This window comes from Mobula birostris, chromosome 2 (assembly GCF_030028105.1).
Source record: "Mobula birostris isolate sMobBir1 chromosome 2, sMobBir1.hap1, whole genome shotgun sequence".
NCBI classification, from domain to species: Eukaryota; Metazoa; Chordata; class Chondrichthyes; order Myliobatiformes; family Myliobatidae; genus Mobula; species Mobula birostris.
The window spans coordinates 89999778-90021232 of NC_092371.1; the positions used below are offsets into that span (position 1 = coordinate 89999778).

General features: G+C 43.3%; 1 protein-coding gene across 1 annotated transcript in view; it reads left to right on the forward strand.

Annotated features, from left to right (window-relative positions):
* Positions 1-21455, forward strand: part of chd6 (chromodomain helicase DNA binding protein 6) — a 363558-nt gene that overhangs the window by 33201 nt on the left and 308902 nt on the right. The window contains exon 2 of the mRNA XM_072244838.1: positions 6740-6796. Coding sequence (XP_072100939.1) covers positions 6770-6796 — 27 coding nt within the window. The 5' untranslated portion in view covers positions 6740-6769. The remainder of the gene's footprint in view (positions 1-6739; positions 6797-21455) is intronic.

The window sequence follows — 21455 nt, forward strand, 5'->3', positions numbered from 1 at the left end:
AAATACATAGATCAGCAAGTCAGTAAGTCAGTCAGTAAGTACACCTTGAATGTGGATGACACCGGTTGAGTGGTTGAATCAGCGATGCTGTGTTAGGCGGTAGGAAACGCACTGTTATGTTAGGATGAATGCTGTCCAAATGTTTAGGATGTGCTGGCGCATCGTCAAGCAACAAAAGAACTTTAAAAGCAAGATTCTATTCCCGACAGTAGCGTCCCAGAGCTGTGTTACCTTCAGCTGATGCCGCGCTGTTTATAATTTCCAACTTTTTTTCAAGTGTTAAAGCGGTTCTCTGCCGCTTGGCTGACGGCCCAAGACATGACATTGGACGCTTGGGAGGCATAGTTAAATATTTCAAGCACAAAATTACTGCACCATAGGTAAAACCAACAAAAGTTTAAGATCGCACATCCACATCTTGCCAAAACCAGTGCGAGACTGGCGGGAGTGATATTGTGAGGTGTGCGCACCTGAATTGTATTGGCGGGAAGGCAGTGCTCCTCGCATAACTGTGAGTTTTGGACGCATATAATGAAACGTTGGTAGAAATAGGTTCCTCGCATAACTGTGAATCCGCATAGTCTGAAGACCCCTATAGTGAGGATAGGGTGTACGGTTGTGTCAGCATGAATTAATCAGTCTGATGGCCTGGTGGAAGAAGCTGTCCCGGAGAATGTTGGTCCTGGCTTTTATGCTGTGGTACTGTTTCCTGGATGGTAGCAGCTGGAACAGTTTGTAGTTGGGGTGACTTGTGTCTCCAATGATCCTTTGGGTCCTTTTTGCATACCTGTCTTTGTAAATGTCCTGAATAGCGTGAAGTTCACATCAACAGATGTGCTGGGCTGTCTGCACCACTCTCTGCAGAGTCCTGCGATTGAGGGAAGTACAGTTTTCATATCGGGCAGTGATGCAGTCAGTCAGGATGCTCTCAGTGGTCCCCTGTAGAAAGTTCTTAGGATTTGAGGGTCCGTACCAAACTTCTTCAGCTGCCTGAGGTGAAAGAGGCGTGAGATCCTTGGTGATGTCTATGCTGAGGAACTTGAAGCTGTTCACCCTCTCAACCCCAGATCCATTGATGACAATAGGGGTTAGCCTGCCACCATTCCTCCTGTGGTCCACAACCAACTCCTTTGTTTTTTTTTGTAACATTGAGGGAGAGGTTGCTTGCTTGACACCACTGTGTCAGAGTGATGACTTCTCTAGGCTGCCTCAATATTACTTGAGATTAGGCCAATCAGTATAGTGTCGTCAGCAAATTTAGTTAGTAGATTGGAGCTGTGGGTGGCGGCACAGTCGTGGGTGTACAGAGGGTAAAGGAGAGGGCTTAGTACACAGCCCAGGGGTGCTCCTATGTTAAGGGTCAGAAGGGCAGAGGTAAGGGAGCCTACTTTTGACACCTACCGGTCATCTGACAGGAAGTCCAGGGTCCAGCTACACAAGGCAGGGTGAAGGTTGAGGTCTCTGAGCTTCTTGTTGAGCCTGGAGGGATTTATGGTGTTGAATGCTGAACTGTAGTCCAAGGACAGTATTCTCACATAAGCATCTTTCTTTTCCAGAAGTGTAAGAATGGTGTGTAGAGCTGTGGCTATTGTGTCATCCGTATCAGTTGTGTCGGTAGGTGAATTGTTGGGGTCCAGTGTGGGTGGTATCATGCTGCAGATGTAGTCCTTGACCAGCCTCTCAAAGCATCTGCTTATTATTGAGGTGAATGTGACAGGATGGCAGTTGTTCATGCATGCTACCTTGGTCTTTTTAGGTAGTGGAACAATGGTAGCAAGAGGGCACTCTGCACTGGGAGAGGGAGGGATTAAAAATGTCTGTAAGCACACCTGTCAGTTGTGCTGTGCACATCCTGAGTACCTGCCCTGGGATGCCGTCCAGTCCCGCAGCCTTGCGAATGTCCACTCGTTGGAAACACCTGCGTACTTCAGCCTCAGAGATAACTAAGGTGCAGGTCACATCAGCTGTCGGTCTCCTCAGCTGTCGGTCTCCTCAGGAGCTCAGTGTTAGCAACATCAAATCGAGTGTAAAAAAAATTATTTAGCTCATCTGGGAGCGAGGCAGCAATGTTAGAAACTCCACTGCATTTAGCTTTGAAGTATGCGATGGTGTGCAGACCTTGCTGTGTGTGTTGGTGGAGAGCTGAGTCTGAATCTTGTCCCTGTATTGTTTTATTGCCTTGATGACTTTGTGCTTCTGCTGATTATCAGCAACGTAAGCTTTGTGTTGCACAGTAAGTGTTGTTGATCTGGGGTTTCTGGTTTCTTTGTGACTTCATGGACAATAGGGTTTTCATGGCAAGATACAGAAATGGATTGCCAGGCCTTTCTTCTGCGCAGATGCTGCTGCTGCCCAGGTTGGGACCTGGCTGGGTTTGAACACAGGACCTTCTGCCTTGAAGTCCAGTGCTGATGCCACTACACCACCAGCCGGCCTGATGTATATGTACTTTGATAATAAATTTACTTTGATCAGTAGAATTGGTACATAGAAAAGTACAGCACAGGGACAGGCACTTTGGCCCATGGTGTTGTGAATTAATTAATGACACCAAATCCTTTTTCTGTACATGGTCCACAACCCTTCATTATCTGTACATTCATGTGCCTATCTCAAGTGTACATTAAATGCCTCCATTGTATCTGTCTCCATCACCACCCTTGGCAGAACATTGCAGGTACCCACCACTCTCTGTACTTTTGTGGAGGTTGGGGGGGGTGGGGTGGTGAAACATTCTTTGAATTGCCTTTGAACTTTCCCTCCCACCCTAAGTGCATGCCCTTTGCTATTAGACATTCAACCCTGGGGAGGGGTGGGGAAAGCACACTGGCTGTAGGCTCTTATCTCTGCCTCTCATAGTTTTTTAAACTTCTATTAGATCTCCTCTCAGCCTCTGCCACTCAGAGAAAACAGCCCTAGTCTGTCCAACTTCTTGTAGCTCATACCCTTTAATTCATGCAGTATCCTGGTAAACCTTTTTCTCCATAGCCCCCATATGCTTCCTATATTGTGGTGGCCAGAATTTATTGTTACTCATTTAGAGATACAGCACTGTAACAACCCAATGATCCTGTGCTACCCAATTACACCCAGATGACCAATTACCTTACTAACCGGGACCTCTTTGGAATGTTGGAGGAAAGCCATGCGGTCACGGGGAGAATATGGGAACCCCTTACAGAGAGTGGCAGGATTTGAACCTGGGTCACTAGTGCTGTAATAGTGTTACAGTATTGAATGTGAACTTTTGGTAGTTCAACTAAATTATTTTCCCTGGTTTCTTATGACAAGAATAGGGCTGAGTTATTTGGGATGATGTCAGTTAGTACCACTTCAGATAAAAGTTGTGGAATTTTGCACATCTGCAAAGTACTTCCGGAGGTTCAGCTACATTCTCACAACTGGCATTACTAGATTCTTATTGGGTAGAGTAGTAAAGGTTCTGGATATAAACTGAAGTTAAGATAATGATTGACACACAAGCACAGCAAGCATTGAAAGCAGAACCTAAATTGCTTGCCTTTTATGGCATTAGTGTATGAATGTAAAGCAAGCAAGTTTTGTTCTGATTATAAACGCAAACACGAGGAAATCTGCAGATGCTGGAATTTCAAGCAACACACACAAAATGCTGGTGGAATGCAGCAGGCCAGACAGCATCTATAGGAAGAGGATGCTGCCCTCTTCCTATAGATGCTGCCTGGCCTGCTGCATTCCACCAGCATTTTGTGTGTGTTGTTCTGATTATACATGGTTTTTAGTATCTATAAAAGACAGGACTTGGGAGAATCCATGGTTTTCTAAATGGGTGTACAGTGTAGAAACATAGAAAAGAGGTGCAGGAGTAGGCCATTTGGCCCTTCGAGCCTGCACCGCCATTCAGTATGATCATGGCTGATCATCCAACTCAGAACCCTGTACCTGCCTTCTCTCCATACCCCCTGATCCCTTTAGCCACAAGGGCCATATCGAACTTCCTCTTAAATATAGCCAATGAACTGGCCTCAACTGTTTCCTGTGGCAGAGAATTCCACAGATTCACCACTCTCTGTGTGAAGAAGTTTTTCCTCATCTCGGTCCTAAAATGCTTCCCCTTTATCCTTAAACTGTGACCCCTTGTTCTGGACTTCCCCAACATTGGGAACAATCTTCCTGCATCTATCCTGTCCAAACCTTTTAGGATTTTACACGTTTCAATAAGATCCCCCCTCTATCTTCTAAATTCCAGCGTGTATAAGACTAGTCGTTCCAGTCGTTCATCATATGAAATTCCCGCCGTCCCAGGAATCAATCTGGTGAACCTTCTTTGTACTCCCTCTATGGCAAGAATGTCTTTCCTCAGATTAGGGGACCAAAACTGCACACAATACTCCAGGTGTGGTCTCACCAAGGCCTTGTACAACTGCAGTAGTACCTCCCTGCTCCTGTATTCGAATCGTCTTGCTATGAATGCCAGCATACCATTTGCCTTTTTCACCGCTTGCTGTACCTGCATGCCCAATTTCAATGACTGATGTATAATGACACCCAGGTCTCGTTGCACCTCCCCTTTTCCTAATCGGCCACCATTCAGATAATAATCTGTTTTCCTGTTTTTGCCACCAAAGTGGATAACCTCACATTTATCCACATTAAATTGCATCTGCCATGAATTTGCCCACTCACCTAACCTATCCAAGTCACCCTGCATCCTCTTAGCATCCTCCCCACAGCTAACACTACGGCCCAGCTTCGTGTCATCTGCAATCTTGGAGATGGCTGCATTTAATTCCCTCATCTAAGTCATTAATATATATTGTAAACAACTGGGGTCCCAGCACTGAGCCTTGCGGTACCCCACTAGTCATTGCCTGCCATTCTGAAAAGGTCCCGTTTATTCCCACTCTTTGCTTCCTGTCTGCCAACCAATTCTCTATCCACATCAATACCTTACCCTCAATACTGTGTGCTTTAAGTTTGCACTAATCTCCTGTGTGGGACCTTGTCAAAAGCCTTTTGAAAATCCAAGTATACCACATCTACTGGTTCTCCCAAACATAACACAATGATACTAAGTAATTTCTAATCCATGTTTGGACATGGTACTGGAATTTTGTTGAAATTTTGTCTACAGTTCTAGGTACCAAACTTGGTGAAGCTGCTGAAGACGTTGGGATGAAGCTAGGAAAGTATTGTGTGCAGTTAGGTCTCCTAGCATAGTACAGAAGTACTTGCCTTTGAGGGTTATGGATTAATTCTGGAATGAGGAGGCTGTCCTTTGACCAGAGAATTAGTAGCTGAGTTCTGCATAGAGCTGATCTCACTTTGATATATAAAATTCTGAGAAGGTTTCATGAAGTGGTTGTTAAGAGACTGTTTCCTCAGAGTGGGATATGGTCTTGGGATAAGGGCTCAGCCATTTAGGACTGAAGTGACACTTTTCTGTGAGGGTTGTTATTCTTTGAAATTCACTATCTGAAGAGTTGTCAGTGGTTTTCAGTGAATATGTTTTTAGTAAATCAAAGGATTTGGAGATAGGTCAAGAAAGTAGACAAAGCTGAGTGATGGTATGGATACTGAAGGCAGAGTAGCATGTACAAATGATTCCTCCTAATTACATTACAAGCTACAGAAAGGCTATAAACTGGAAGTTAGTACATGTCTGAAGTTGGATGGACATTTTGGGTTGCAGTGCTATAGTATCCAGAAAGGCTTGAATTTTCAATTCATCTTAAAACTCCAATTCCAATTGAATATTTAGTCATGAAGTCACACAACATAGAAATGGGCCATTCAACCCTGCCTGCCCATGCTGGCCATTAAATACTAATTCCGATTTTCATTTCTCAGCCTTCTGTGCCATTGCATTTCATGCGTTCATCCAGATACTTAAAATATTGTGAGAGTAGCAGCATTCCACCATTTTAACGGCTTCTGATTTCCCCATCTTCACTATGGTTGCCCAGTTTTTATACACCATTATCTTCCATTAGGAAAGGCTTAAAGCACTTCTGGAACAAAGATCCAACCAATTCCTTTCCACTAACACTTACCTAGCAGGCTGGACTTGTTCTTATCCAGAAAAATTTCTCTTCAAGTGTCTGTTGTCCTCCTCCCTCTCCATCAGTCATCTCTGGCCTCTATTTCAGCACTTTTTTTTATACCAGCCATCTCCCCTCTACTCCTGGTCCTGATACCAGGGTTCAACCTTTCCTCCCACAGGGGCACTTGACCTCTATTAGATTGTTTGTTGTCTATTGACGTACTTGGTCACCTTCTCTGTAAAACAAAAATCAGTTAACTCATAAGGTGTCTCCTTATGACCACACTGACCACCCTTGATCAACCCTAGCCTCTCAGTGCAGACTAATCTTGCTCCTCAATGTGCTTCCTACTCATTGGCACGTCCCATCACTTTATTTAATTTTATTCACTGTTCTGTGATCCTCGGCTGCCATCTGATTGATCTTCAGATATCTATGGTTGTCTGGCAAATGCTTCCTGCTCTCAGTCTTTATTTCCTGCAGTCATAATATGTATTGTTAAATATTGTAAATGGCTATGTCAATTTTTTTTTATTCCATTCAGCTGTCAAGATGTGCTTGCATTATGGATCAGTGAAGCATGCCATTTTGAATATGAATTTTAAATCATTAACTGGTCATACCCAGTATCATGAGATTTTACAAGTAATTATGTATCTTTAAAATGCATATAATTTCATTATTGTTTGACACATTGTGTGGCTTTATCATTACAGAAACTAAGCTGGCTGTCTATACACTGGACCATGAAAATACAGAAGAAAGAGAAACCGGTGAGTGGCCAACCATCATCAACCTTTAATATAAACGTTCATCACATGCCCTCTTCTAGTGGAGTGCACACATTTCAGCTGATGTGCTTCTGCCTCCTGGTGTTATTTTCTCCACAGTTTCACTTGTACTTATTATGTGCTGTCTGCTCTCCAATGCTAATCTTCTTGTGTGAACAAGGGTGAATTTCCTAGAGTGGTGCCTTGTAGGCGCTCTGATCTGCTGCTCTCCTGGATTCCCTGTATTGTATTCTGACTGAGTGCTGCATTCTGAAAGCAGATAAGTCAACTGAATTTTTAATCAGTTTTTTCCCCCTTTACTTTTAAAGCTAGAGCAGTAAGATCAACCCATGGCACCCCATCCTCGGTTGCTTGCATTAATCTACCTGCTTGTATAACCTACCATTGTACCCCTGGCAGGATATAAATTCAGTTGTAGCCTTAAATGAAACTGGAGAAATTTCATTTTTCCAACTTATCAATTGGATAATTTTTCATATATTTCAAGTGGGAAAATATTGTCAGACCTTTTGGGGAGTGAGAGTAACTGCTGTTTCAAGGAGCTTGCATAGACCTGATGGCTGAATGGTCAGTGCTACACTAGTCAATGATTCAATAATTATCTGTGTGTTTAATTGCAGTTGTTGTCACGACTTTTGGTTTCCCATGGAAACAGCTTAGAGCAATCTCAGAGCACAGGGTATGATGGGAGTAGCTGAGGTTGGCTGCACTGTGTACAGTTTCTGGTGTGCAGTTCCTTTCTTGTCTGCCTGATGTGCTAGGCTGTCACATTGAATGTATAATTTTTAAAACCTATTTATTTAAAGGGGAAATGGATAAAAATCTTGCAGGTTTATGTTGATAGGAATGTTTAACTTTGTAACAAAAACAAAGAAAGATTGTTTTCAAATGGTTACAGGGTGCAAAAGAAAGAAGTAATCCTAAATTCTTTATAAATTACTGTGTCTAGGGGACATTTATTGGAAGGGTTTCATGGATAACAAGCTCCAGTTAATGTGGATGGACTGAAGATGCTGGGATTGCTATTATTGAAGCAGAAGAGGTTTAATTTGGATGTTCAAAATTGTGAAGAGTTTTCTTTAAGTAAAGAGATGCCTTTGTCATTTGAAGGATGGTTGGTAACCAGAGGACTGTAAAACCATCTGCAAGAGAATTGGAGATTTGGGAGTTATGTGCAATTGAGGAATGATGGACAATGGTTCAAAAATTGCATTGAAACAAAATTTGGTTAAACATTCAAAGATAAAACATTAGTAGTGAGAAAGGGGAGGGAGAAAAATTGGAATATGCAATTGGCAGAAATGCATGAGGCACCAAAGGGCTTCCTTTGCTACATGATTTTGTGTAAGCATTTTATACTGCTCGATCAGGTCTAGTGGCTTTGCAAAGTTAATTAATCTGAAGGGTGAACGTCTTCTACAAAACAATGTAGTGTCTGGTTAACTTTCTCATTAGTGCTGTTGGGTAACGGAGATTTCCACAACCTATAGATGTGGCTTAACTGCTCCAACTGTTTTCAAAAGCTTATAAAGTTATTTGCTTAGAAGCTTGTGAGAAGACATGATGGAAAGGTCCATATTTTATTAATCTTATAGAGACTAGAGAATCGTCATTGTAATATAGTTCCAGAAGCGAGAAAGCATGAGCCACCTAGTTACCAACTGGTTAATTTAATGACAGTTGAGCAAACTATTTGAATAGTCTAACTGGAAATGATGTAGATTAACCAAGGGCTGTTGTGCTTAATCAAGGAGAAGGGTCATTTCTTAAGCCCATCACCCCTTCTGGGGCATAGGCTGCAGACGGCAGCTCGCCACAGTTCTCTGTCCGAGGCCAGTCTTTCAAGTGTGTAGCTCATCTTAGGTCCTTCCTTTCTCAAGGATGAGGTATTAGGAGCTTCTGTTGATGTTTCTGCAGTTATGGGATGGGGTTGCTAGCTCCATGCCCTGCTCTCTCTTTTTGCAGCTCGGTCTGGGACCATCCATAATGAGTTGACAAGGATCATGATGGACAAATATGCCTCCGATTTTCTGGTTAGCAGTGAAGTCCAGTCAAGTGTATTGTCATTTAACTATATACATGTATATAACATATATAACCACATAATGTATATAGAAATGAAACAACATTTCTCCAAACTAGGGTGTAAGGTACAGACAACACACATCAAAGTTGCTGGTGAACGCAGCAGGCCAAGCAGCATCTGTAGGAAGAGGTGCAGTTGACGTTTCAGGCCGAGGCCCTTCGTCAGGACTGACGAAGGGTCTCGGTCTGAAACGTCGACTGTACCTCTTCCTACAGATGCTGCTTGGCCTGCTGCGTTCACCAGCAACTTTGATGTGTGTTGCTTGAATTTCCAGCATCTGCAGAATTCCTGTTGTAAGGTACAGATGTACACATAATACATATTACACACAATAACTTGTGAAGGTAAGGATAAAATCTGCAGGTGAATTATGCATAAATAACAAATTAAAGTGCAATAATATTAAATATTGTAAGGTATGGAACAGATTAACCAGTGGCACTGAAAATATATGCTAACATGAGGAAATTATTCTGCTTTAAATTTTTACTTGTCTTTAAACCTAGTTTAAACAGTACCTGTGCACTGTACAGCAGCTTTGATATCAATGTGATCCTTGAGCTTGATGGGTTTAGCGAGAGTTGAAATATCTTGTTCAAGTTGTAACAGCAAAAGCCTTGAGTCCCCATGTGTAAGAATGTTCAAGTGGTTTCTGTGTTTTGTGAATATGTAGTTCACTGCAATGAAGCCTCTTTCAGCAAGGTAGGAGGATGGAAATCAAAGAAACACTTTAAGCCCAGCCTCTTGACAGCCAATGCACTTCAGTATGAAGAAACAAGCATTCAAACTCTTCATCATTATCTTGGCATAACTGGGGAAATATTCTGCTCTTTAATGGATGAACTTTTATTTTATTGATAGCAGATATTTCAAGAGTCATGCTTGAACAAAGTTGTTGGCTGAGGTTTTTGGCTGCAAGATGTTGATGATGAATTACACAATGGATTGCAAACAGACTTGGAATTTCTTTTTTCATAAATGCCACTAAACCAGCATGGCAAACTGTCATATATGGTGCTCCATCTGTTGCACAAGAAATCATGTTTCTAAATCAGAATACTTTTATCCTTAATATACATTTTGAGCTTGTTGTAGATTGATTCTCTATTGATATTTGTTTATAACTTTGAGAATCTCTTCATAAACTTTTCCATTTTTGATAAACCATATATAAGTCAGTAGCAATGCCTTGTTGTCTCGCACCGCTGACTCATCCAGTTAACACACACAAAACGCTGCAGGAACTCAGAAGACCAGACAGTATCTATGGAAAAAGAGTAAACAGTCGAACTTTTCATTCAGTTGTATTCCAAATTCTGCTTGTTGTAGCTCTGTGCATAGCTGATACTTGATGTCTTCACTCATTTTGTCAATACAACGAGCTGCAGAGTTGTTACTCAGAGGAATTGATTTTAAAATACTGGTATCCATTTTGAGAACAGTGATGAGCACTTCTGATACAGGCATTATTAATCTTTCACCAATTATATGAGATTTTCCACACTTTGCTATCATTTTGGAAGTGTTATAAGGAGCAATGAGACCACTATCAAGGCCATTTTTAGCTTTCTTGGCAAGTGATGAGTGCGCAACGCCTTTCAAATGCTTCTTTCATCTTGTGGAACTGAGAAATACCATAAGTAGCCTTTTCAGAGTGTCTTTTACAGAAGTGTTCCTGCAGTCTTGATGGTTTCATGGCTTCATTAGACAGTACAGCATTACAAATAAGACACTTGGGGTGTTGCTGATCTGATGGGAACATAATAAACCATACTCCAGGTATGTATCGATGTACTTTCTGTAGATATTGTTTTTTAGCAGGATTAGAATTCAAGGCTTCACTGCCGTAAGATTCGTATAATGCTGTACGTATTTATCTATCATTAACAGGGCTATATTAAAATAAAAAAATTAACACAAACTGGGAATGCCTGTTAGATGTTGATGATGGTAGCAAGTTAACGTGGATGGATTGATGATAGTGGTATGGTTTGGTTGGTAAGGTCGGATGAAATTGCTGAGTTTCAGATGTATTGTGACGATGAGTGCTCTTCACCTGCAGAGCTACGGTTCTTTCTGTGCTCCAGTGCCTCATCCTTTTATTTTGGAAGTGCCTACTCTAGCAACGGTTGGTCAGGTCTATTGCCTGAAGTAAGGGTACTGCTTACTGCCCCCCCCCCCCCCCATAGTGTTCAGCAGCAAAGAATGTCAAAAGTTAGGCAGCCAATTGAATTGAAGAATTCTCGCAGGCTGTGAAGCAGGAAGCAAAAAGCAATGCTTCTGAAGGTTTATTTTTAAAACAATTTACATAAAGATTCTGAGTAAGTTGGCTGAAGCTTAGCTTGTAAATGTAGAAGATGCATTGTTTTAAAAACCGTTGAATTTTAAGAGTGGGAAATAAAAATGGAAATATCTTTAAGACTTCAGTGCACCTCACTCAACAGTATTATTATATGGTGAGAGTATTGTGTAACAACTGAAATTCATGTCAGATCTCTGATTCTGTGCAGGATTTGACAATGACGTTACACACCAGCCTGGTTGGAATTATTCCAGCAAAGTGCATGAGGGGAAATGTAGCAGTGTCGTAGGAAGCTGAATGATAAAAGGGGAAATAGGTCCTGCTCAGAGTATGTGAAGCAGGACATTGTGAACTTCTGGTCTTAGCTTGTGTAAAAAAAAAAGTATTACTTTGATTCTGAGGTATTGACAAAATCATTTGCCGATACTGTAAAGGTTGATAGTTTGAAATGGAAAGTTTTAGGGAACTTCAGATTATTAAAGATCTTGCAGCAGGTAAAACAGGTTTAATGTAGATAGCACTAGAATCTTGAAACAGACATGCTACCCTGAGCCCTCTTGGTGTGAGAATATTTAGCGGACAGGGGAAATTATTGGAAGATGTGCTCAAATTGTGAAAGACCGTAGCATCCCTGAAGAGGAATACTTGGGATGATAGTGAGAACCTGAAGTGTAGTATTCAGAGCACGTAGGTGCCTTGTGTGAATGGGGGTGTGGAGTGGGGGGGTGGATGCAAGCAACTTGCCTGTCTGCCCCATCAGGCATCTTCTGCCTTGTCTGTCGAAAAGTCAGAGATTCCTGTATTAGCCACATAAATCACCGCAGAACCCATGTAGCCAGAGTGGAAAGAGGTTAGAAACACAAGAGATTCTCCATATTCTGGAAATCCAGAGAAATGCTTGGCCTGTTCCGGTTGCAGTGACGCCTGGCTTTGCATCTGTGGTCTCACTTTGTTCTGAATGCTATTTGCTTATTTTCATTGTTTGCACGATTTGTTTTTTCCCTGCAACTTGAGTGTTTGACGGTCTTTTTTATGGATTCCTTTGGGATTCTTTGTTTTGTGGCTATCTGTAAGGAGATGAATCTCAAGGTTGTATAATGTATACATACTTTGATAACAGATGTACTTTGAACTTTGAAAAAGTGCTGGAGGAATTCAGCAGGTCAGACCGCATCTGCGAAAATGAATAAACAGTTGATGTTTTGGGCTGAGACCCTTCCTCAGGAAAGAATTTGGTCTTTATCCTAAGAGTCCGGCAAAAAAGCAGATAGAATGGTTTCATTTCTATAGCACCTTTTAAAGATTCTTAAAGCATGTTGTAGCCAAATGATGTTTGAAGTACAGTCTCATCTGTTATGAATTAAACTAGCCAGCCCACGTATGGATTGTAGGAACATATAATGAATAGTAAACATCACCTTGACCCAGGCAGTGTATTGCACCTTGAGCCACTACGGAACCTCAATGAAATGATCATTGCAGTTTAATGTGTGGAGCTTGGAAACTGGGTAATAGTGAAGCAGATGTTATTGGAATAGTAATCCAGGGGCAAGGACTGACAGTGTGGAGATGATCAAAATTCCACCATGAAATCTGGGAAAATTCAGTGTAGTAAATTAATCTGTACTGATCACCACAAAACCACAAGATTGTCACAAAACCCGTCTGGTTCAGTAGTGTCCTTCATAAAAGAAAACTGTTCATCTTATCTATTCTGGCCTGTGACTTCAAACCCAAAGCCCTCACTTCTGAAGTAGCCCTGTGAGCTATTCAGTTGTATTGGAAACAGTGTGAGTATCTCCACTACTAGGCAAAGGCAGAGGGTCATATTGTATAGTCAGTAATATTTGAGTAATATTGTTTGATTAAGCATTCATTGCTATTTAAATAATTTGTTATGGTTATAATTACGAAGTATATGAATGGCATACCTCATACCTCACTGTGTCATATGTGGCGCCTCGCTTAGAATTTAAAGAAGACTTAGACTCACATCTGCCGGCTCTCTTACTTTCCTTTCAATTAGTTTTTGTTTTGGAGTTACAAAACATAACAGTGGTGACAGAGAAGTTTTAAACAAACCCAGGGTCGCTTCCTGTTGAAGCGCAGCGAGATGTAGGAATTTAAAAAAACTGCAGCATGAGAAAACAGTAGAAAACAGTGTGGCATGTGCTTTGGGCAGAGGAGAAGATGTTCGATTTTTTTTAAGAAATGGACAAATTCATAGATTCATAAATAGTAAGTACTGAGTGATAATAATCATAAATAAAGCAGATATGGTTGGGTACATTGGATTGCAGAAGAGATAACTGGATTTTGTATATTGAACAGTGTTTTAAAGCAAATGGAATAGTTAATAAGAAACAAGTACCAATTTTGCTGAGTGCATTGGATTTAAAGGCATATAGTTTGTTTAGAAGTTGGACTGCTTCAACCAAACCAGCTGAAGTGAGCTTTACGGATATCATGAAAGTAATGCAGGAACATTTAGAACTGAAATAATTGTTGATTCCTGAATGCTTCAGGTTTCATAATCAGAATCAGAAGGAAAGGGAGTCTATTTCAACATAAATGGCTGAATTGAAGAAAATGTCTGAGCATTGTTATTTCAATGATGGACTTCATGATGCACTGAGAGATTGTTTAGTTTGCGGAATCTTACAAGAAAGCATTCAAAAAGAACTAACTGAAGCACAATTTACTTAAAAGAGCAGCTGAAATTCCTGTTTTAATTCCTGTTTGAACCGGTGCACCAGTCGAGAATTGGAGAGCTACGAGAGAGGAGGCAGTGCACAGGTCCGGGAGCAAAGTTTAAAGGGGGAAGGCCTTGTGGGAACTCGGCTATAACTGGCGCACCAATTGTGAGTTGGAGAGCTACAAGAGAGGAGGCAGTGCGCAGATCTGGGAGCGAAGTTTAAAAGGGGAAAACTTCGTGGGAACTTGGCTATAACCAAAGCACCAATCATGTGTTGGAGAACAGGGAAGGTTCAGGCATAAAACAGGAGGTTCTGTCAGCCTGATAGAGATACCCACATGGTGTGTTGCCTCCCAGGTGCCAGGGTATGGGGCTCAGCAGGTCAGGCAGCATCCGTGGAAACGTCGACTGATCTTTTCCACGGATGCTGCCCGACCTGCTGAGTTCCTCCAGAGTGTTATGAGTGTTGCTTTGACCCCAGCATCTGCAGATTATTTTGTGTTTGGCCAGGGTATGGGATGTCTCGGATCGGGTACAGAGTATTCTGAAGGGAGAGCATCCAGAAGCCTTGATGCATATTGGTACCAATGACATAGGCAGAAAAAGGGAGGAGGTCCTGGAGAGGGAATTCAGGGAGTTGAGTAGGAAGCTGAAAAGCAGGACCTCCAGGGTAGTAATTTCAGGATTGCTGCCTTTGTCACGTGCTAACGAGCATAAGAATGGCATGATCAGGCATATTAATGCATAGAAACATAGAACATAGGTGCAGGAGTAGGCCATTCGGCCCTTCGAGCCTGCAACACCATTCAGTATGATCATGGCTGATCATCCAACTCAGAACCCTGTACCTGCCTTCTCTCCATACCCCCTGATCCCTTTAGCCTCAAGGGCCATATCTAACTCCCTCTTAAATATAGCCAATGAACTGGCCTCAACTGTTTCCTGTGGCAGAGAATTCCACAGATTCACCACTCTCTGTGTGAAGAAGTTTTTCCTCATCTCGGTCCTAAAATGCTTCCCCTTTATCCTTAAACTGTGACCCCTCGTTCTGGACTTCCTCAACATTGGGAACAATCTTCCTGCATCTAGTCTGTCCAATCCTTTTAGGATTTTACACGTTTCAATAAGATCCCCCCTCTATTTTCTAAATTCCAACGAGTACAAGCCTAGTTGTTCCAGTCGTTCATCATATGAAAGTCCTGCCATCCCAGGAATCAATTTGGTGAACCTTCTTTGTACTCCCTCTATGGCAAGAATGTCTTTCCTCAGATTAGGGGACCAAAACTGCGCACAATACTCCAGGTGTGGTCTCACCAAGGCCTTGTACAACTGCAGTAGTACCTCCCTGCTCCTGTATTCGAATCGTCTTGCTATGAATGCCAGCATACCATTTGCCTTTTTCACCGCCTGCTGTACCTGCATGCCCACTTTCAATGACTGATGTATAATGACACCCAGGTCTCGTTGCACCTCCCCTTTTCCTAATCGGCCACCATTCAGATAATAATCTGTTTTCCTGTTTTTGCCACCAAAGTGGATAACCTCACATTTATCCACATTAAATTGCATCTGCCATGAATTTGCCCACTCACCTAACCTATCCAAGTCACTCTGCATCCTCTTAGCATCCTCCTCACAGCAAACTCTGCCGCCCAGCTTCGTATCATCCGCAAACTTGGAGATGCTGCATTTATTTCCCTAGTCTAAGTCATTAATATATATTGTAAACATCTGGGGTCCCAGCACTGAGCCTTGCGGTACCCCACTAGTCACTGCCAACCATTCTGAAAAGGTCCCGCTTATTCCCACTCTTTGCTTCCTGTCTGCCATCCAATTCTCTATCCACATCAATACCATACCCCCAATACCGTGTGCTTTAATTGTGCATACTAATCTCCTGTGTGGGACCTTGTCAAAAGCCTTTTGAAAATCCAAATATACCACATCCACTGGTTCTCCCCATCCACTCTACTAGTTACTTCCTCAAAAAATTCTATGAGATTCATCAGACGTGATTTTCCTTTCACAAATCTATGCTGACTTCGTCCGATGATTTCACCGCTTTCCAAATGTGCTGTTATCACATCTTTGATAACTGACTCTAACATTTTCCCCACCACTGATGTTAGGCTAACCGGTCTATAATTCCCTGGTTTCTCTCCCTCCTTTTTTAAAAGGCGAGGTTACATTAGCCACCCTCCAATCCTCAGGAACTAGTCTAGGATCTAAAGAGTTTTGAAAAATTATCACTAATGCATCCACTATTTCTTGGGCTACTTCCTTAAGCAGTCTGGGATGAAGACTATCTGGCCCTGGGGATTTATATGCCTTTAATCCCTTCAATTTACCTAACACCACTTCCCTACTAACATGTATTTCGCTCAGTTCCTCCATCTCACTAGACCCTCGGTCCCCTACTATTTCCGGAAGATTATATGTCCTTCTTAGTGAAGACAGAACCAAAGTAATTATTCAGTTGGTCTGCCATGTCCTTGGTCCCCATAATCAATTCACCTGTTTCTGTCTGTAGGGGACCTACATTTGTCTTAACCAATCTTTTTCTTTTCACATATCTATAAAAGCTTTTACAGTCAGTTTTTATGTTCCCTGCCAGTTTTCTCTCATAATCTTTTTTCCCTTTCCTAATTAAGCCCTTTGTCCTCCTCTGCTGGACTCTGAATTTTTCCCAGTCCTTAGGTGAGCCACTTTTTCTGGTTAATTTGTATGTTTCTTCTTTGGAATTGATACTATCCCTAATTTCCCTTGTCAGCCATGGGTGCACTACCTTCCCTGGTTTATTCTTTTGCCAAACTGGGATGAACGATTGTTGTAGTTCATCCATGCGATCTTTAAATGCTTGCCATTGCATATTCACCGTCAACCCTTGAAGTATCATTTGCCAGTCTCTCTTAGCTAATTCATGTCTCATACCTTCAAAGTAACCCTTCTTTAAGTTCAGAACCTTTGTTTCTGAATTAACTATGTTACTCTCCATCTTAATGAAGAATTCCACCATATTATGGTCACTCTACCCAAGGGACCTCTCACGACAAGATTGCCAACTAACCCACCCTCATTGCTCAATACCCAGTCTAGAATGGCCTGCTCTCTCATTGGTTCCTCGACATGTTGGTTCAGAAAGCCATCCCGCATACATTCCAAGAAATCCTTTTCCTTAGTACTCTTACCAATTTGGTTCACCCAGTCTATATGTAGATTGAAGTCACCCATTATAACTGCTGTTCCTTGATTGCACGCATTTCTAATTTCCTGTTTAATGGCATCCCGAACCTCACTATTACTGTTAGGTGGCCTGTACACAACTCCCATCAGCGTTTTCTGCCCCTTAGTGTTATGCAGCTCTACCCATATCGATTCCACATCCTCCCGGCTAATGCCCTTCCTTTCTATTGCATTAATCTCCTCTCTAACCAGCAATGCTACCCCGCCTCCTTTTCTTTCATGTCTATCCCTCCTGAATATTGAATATCCCTGAATGTTGAGCTCCTATCCTTGGTCACCCTGGAGCCATGTCTCTGTGATCCCAACTATACATATTCATTAATAACTATCTGCACTTTCAATTCATCCACCTTGTTACGAGTGCTCCTTGTAGTGACACAGAAAGCCTTCAGGCGCGCTTTTACAACTCTCTTAGCCCTTATACAATTATATTGAAAAGTGACCCTTTTGATTTTTGCCCTGGGTTTGCCTGCCTGCCTGCCACTTTTACTTTTCACCTTACTACTTATTGCTTCTACCCTCATTTTACACCCCTCTGTCTCTCTGCACTTGTTCCCATCCCCCTGCCACATTAGTTTAAATCCTCATGAACAACAGTAGCAAACACTCCCCCAGGGCATTGGTTCTAGTTCAGTCCAGTTGCAGACCGTCCTGTTTGTACTGGTCCCACCTCCTCCAGAACTGGTTCCAATGCCCCAGAAATTTGAATCCCTCCCCCTTGCACCATTCTTCAAGCCATGTACTCATCTGATATATCCTCCTATTTCTACTCTGACTAGCATGTGGCACTGGTAGTAATCCAGAGATTATTACCTTTGTGGTCCTGCTGCTTAGTTTATCTCCTAACTCCCTAAATTCACCTTGTAGGACCTCAAACAACAGGAATTCTGCAGATAACAGGTATTCTGCAGATGCTGGAAATTCAAGCAACACACATCAAAGTTGCTGGTGAACACAGCAGGCCAGGCAGCATCTCTAGGAAGAGGTACAATGAACATTTCAGGCTGAGACCCTTCGTCAGGACTAACTGAAGTAAGAGTTAGTAAGAGATTTGAAAGAGGGAGGGGGAGGGAGAGATCCAAAATGATAGGAGAAGACAGGAGGGGGAGGGATGGAGCCAAGAGCTGGACAGGTGATTGGCAAAGGGGATATGAGGGGATCATGGGACAGGAGGTCTGGGGAGAAAGACAAGTTGGGAGGGGGAACCCAGAGGATGGGCAAGGGGTATAGTCAGAGGGACAGAGGGAGAAAAAGGAGAGAGAAAATGTGTGTATATAAATAAATACGGGGTGGGGTACGAGGGGGAGGTGGGGCATTAGCGGAAGTTAGAGAAGTCAATGTTCATGCCATCAGGTTGGAGGCTACCCAGACAGAATATAAGGTGTTGTTCCTCCAACCTGAGTGTGGCTTCATCTTTACAGTAGAGGAGGCCATGGATAGACATGTCAGAATGGGAGTGGGATTTGGAATTAAAATGTGTGGCCACTGGGAGATCCTGCTTTCTCTGGCGGATAGAGCGTAGGTGTTCAGCAAAGCGGTCTCCCAGTTTGAGTCAGGTCTCGCCAATATATAGAAGGCCACATCGGGAGCACCGGACGCAGTATATCACCCCAGCCGACTCACAGGTGAAGTGTTGCCTCACCTGGAAGGACTGTCTGGTCCTCACCTACCACCCCACCAGCCTCTGGGTCCAACATATTATTCTCCGTAACTTCCGCCACCTCCAACGGGATCCCACCACTAAGCACATCTTTCCCTCCCCCCCCCCCCGCACCCCGCTTTCCGCAGGGATCGCTCCCTACGTGACTCCCTTGTCCATTCGTCCCCCCTATCTCTCCCCACTGATCTCCCTCCTGGCACTTATCCCTGTAAGCGGAACAAGTGCTACACATGCCCGTACACTTCCTCCCTTACCACCATTCAGGGCCCCAGACAGTCCTTCCAGGTGAGGCGACACTTCAGGGTCTCGGTCTGAAACGTCGATTGTACCTCTTCCTTGAGATGCTGCCTGGCCTGCTGCATTCACCATCAACTTTGATGTGTGTTGTAGGACCTCATCCCGTTTTTTACCTATATTGTTATTACCTATGTGCACCACGACCACTGGCTGTTCACCCTCCCACTCCAGAATGTCCTGCAGCCGCTCAGGGACGTCCTTGACCCTTGCACCAGGGAGGCAACATACCCTCCTGGAGTCTCGTTTGTGGCCGCAGAAACGCTTATCTATTCCCCTTATAATTGAATCCCCTATCACTATAGCTCTCCTACTCCTTTTCCTTCCCTCCTGTGCCGCAGAGCCACCCATGGTGTCATGAACTCGGCTGCTGCTGCCTCCCCCTGATGAGACATCTCCCCCAACAGTACCCAAAAGAGTATATTTGTTTAGGAGGGAGATGACCTCAGGGGACTCCTGCACTACCTGCCTACTGCTACACTGTCTAGTGGCCACCCATTCCCTTTCTGCCTGTGTGGTCTTTACCTGCGGTGTGGCCTTTACCTGCGGTGTGGCCAACTCACTGAACGTGCTATTCACGACTTTCTCAGCATCGCAGATGCTCCAGTATGAATCCAGTCACAGCTCCAGCCGCTCAATGCGGTCTGCCAGAAGCAGCAGCTGGACACATTTCCTGCACACATAGTTGTCAGGGACACTGGAAGTATCCCTGATTTCCCACATGCTGCAGGATGAACAAACCACAAGGCCGATCTCAGCTGTCATGACCTACCCAATACACTACAGTCTCACCGGCTTCCTTGCTTCAAATAAAATACCGCTGCAGACCGTTCTCCTTTTAAAGGAGCTTACCGGGCCTTACCTCGCTTGGAGTGAAGCTTGTCCTCAGCCTCTGCTCACTGAAGCCTCTCGAGACAAAGCCTTTCTACTCTGTCTCCCTCTACTCCGTTGGCCGCTACAATGTCACCCGCTCCGTTAAACTACTCTCTTTTAAATACTCCAGCTGCCTCACGGGCCGACTTACACGTGCTTGCGCAGTCCTGCCCCAATCAACCACAGAGAAAAATGGCCGACTTCCACAAACTGCTCTCTTTTAAATACTCCAGCTGCCTCACGGGCCGACTTACACGTGCTTGTGCAGTCCTGCCCCGATCAACTGCCGAGAAAAATGCTGAGAGACTGGTGTAAGGGGCAGGGCTTCGGGTTCCTGGATCACTGGGGGAGGTACGACCTGTAGACAAAGGATGGGTTACACCTGAACCCAAAGGGGTCCAATATCCTAAAAGCAACACACACAAAATGCTGGGGGAACGCAGCAGGTCAGACAGCATCCACAGGAAGGAGCACAGTCGATGTTTCAGGCCGAGTCGACGTTTCCTGACGAAGGGTCTCGGCCCAAAACGTTGACTGTGCTTCTTCCTATGGATGCTGTCTGGCCTGCTGCATTCCACCAGCTTTTTGTGTGTGTTGCTTGAATTTCCAGCATCTGCAGATTTGCGCCAATATCCTAAAAGGCAGGTTTAGTAGAGCTGATTGGGAGGGCTTAAATGAATTTTGCAAGGGGATTGGAACCGGAGTGATAGGGCTGAGATAGGGGAACACAGAAATGAATCAAAGATGGCATGCAACAGAGATGACAGAAAGGAACAGGCAGGAGATGACGCATAATCACAGCCAGTGGGATGATTTACAACAGAAAGCAACAAATACTGGACTGAAAGTATTATATTTGAATGCATGCAGCATAAGGTGTAAAATGGACGGTCTTGAAATTCAGCTACAGGTTGGCAAGTATGACGTTGTGGCCATCTCTAAAACTTGGCTAAAAGATAGCTGCCATTGGAAGCTGAACGTCCAAGGACATATGGTGTATCGGAAATATAGGTTAGTAGGCAGAGGGGCTGGTGTGGCCCTGTTTATAAGAAATGATATTAAATCATTAGAAAGGGATGACATAGGATCGGAACGTCTCTATGGGTAGAGTTAAAAAATGGCAAGGGTAAAAGGACCCTTATGGCAGTTGTATACAGGCCTCGAAACAGCAGCCAGGATGTGAATTACAAATTACAGCAGGAGATAGAAAAGGCATGTCAGAAGGGCAATGTCTTGATAATCGTTGGGGATCTTAACATGAAAATGGATTGGGAAAACTAGGCCAGTACTGGACCTCAAGAGAGAGAATTTGTAGAATGTCTAAGGGATGGCTTTTTAGAACAGCTTGTTATTGAGCCCACTAGGGGATCGGATGTGCTGGACTGGGTGTTTTGCAATGATCCAGAGATCATAAAGAGAGCTTAAAGTTAAGAAACCCTTAGGGAACAGTAATCACAATATGATCGAGTTCACTTCGAAATATGAGAA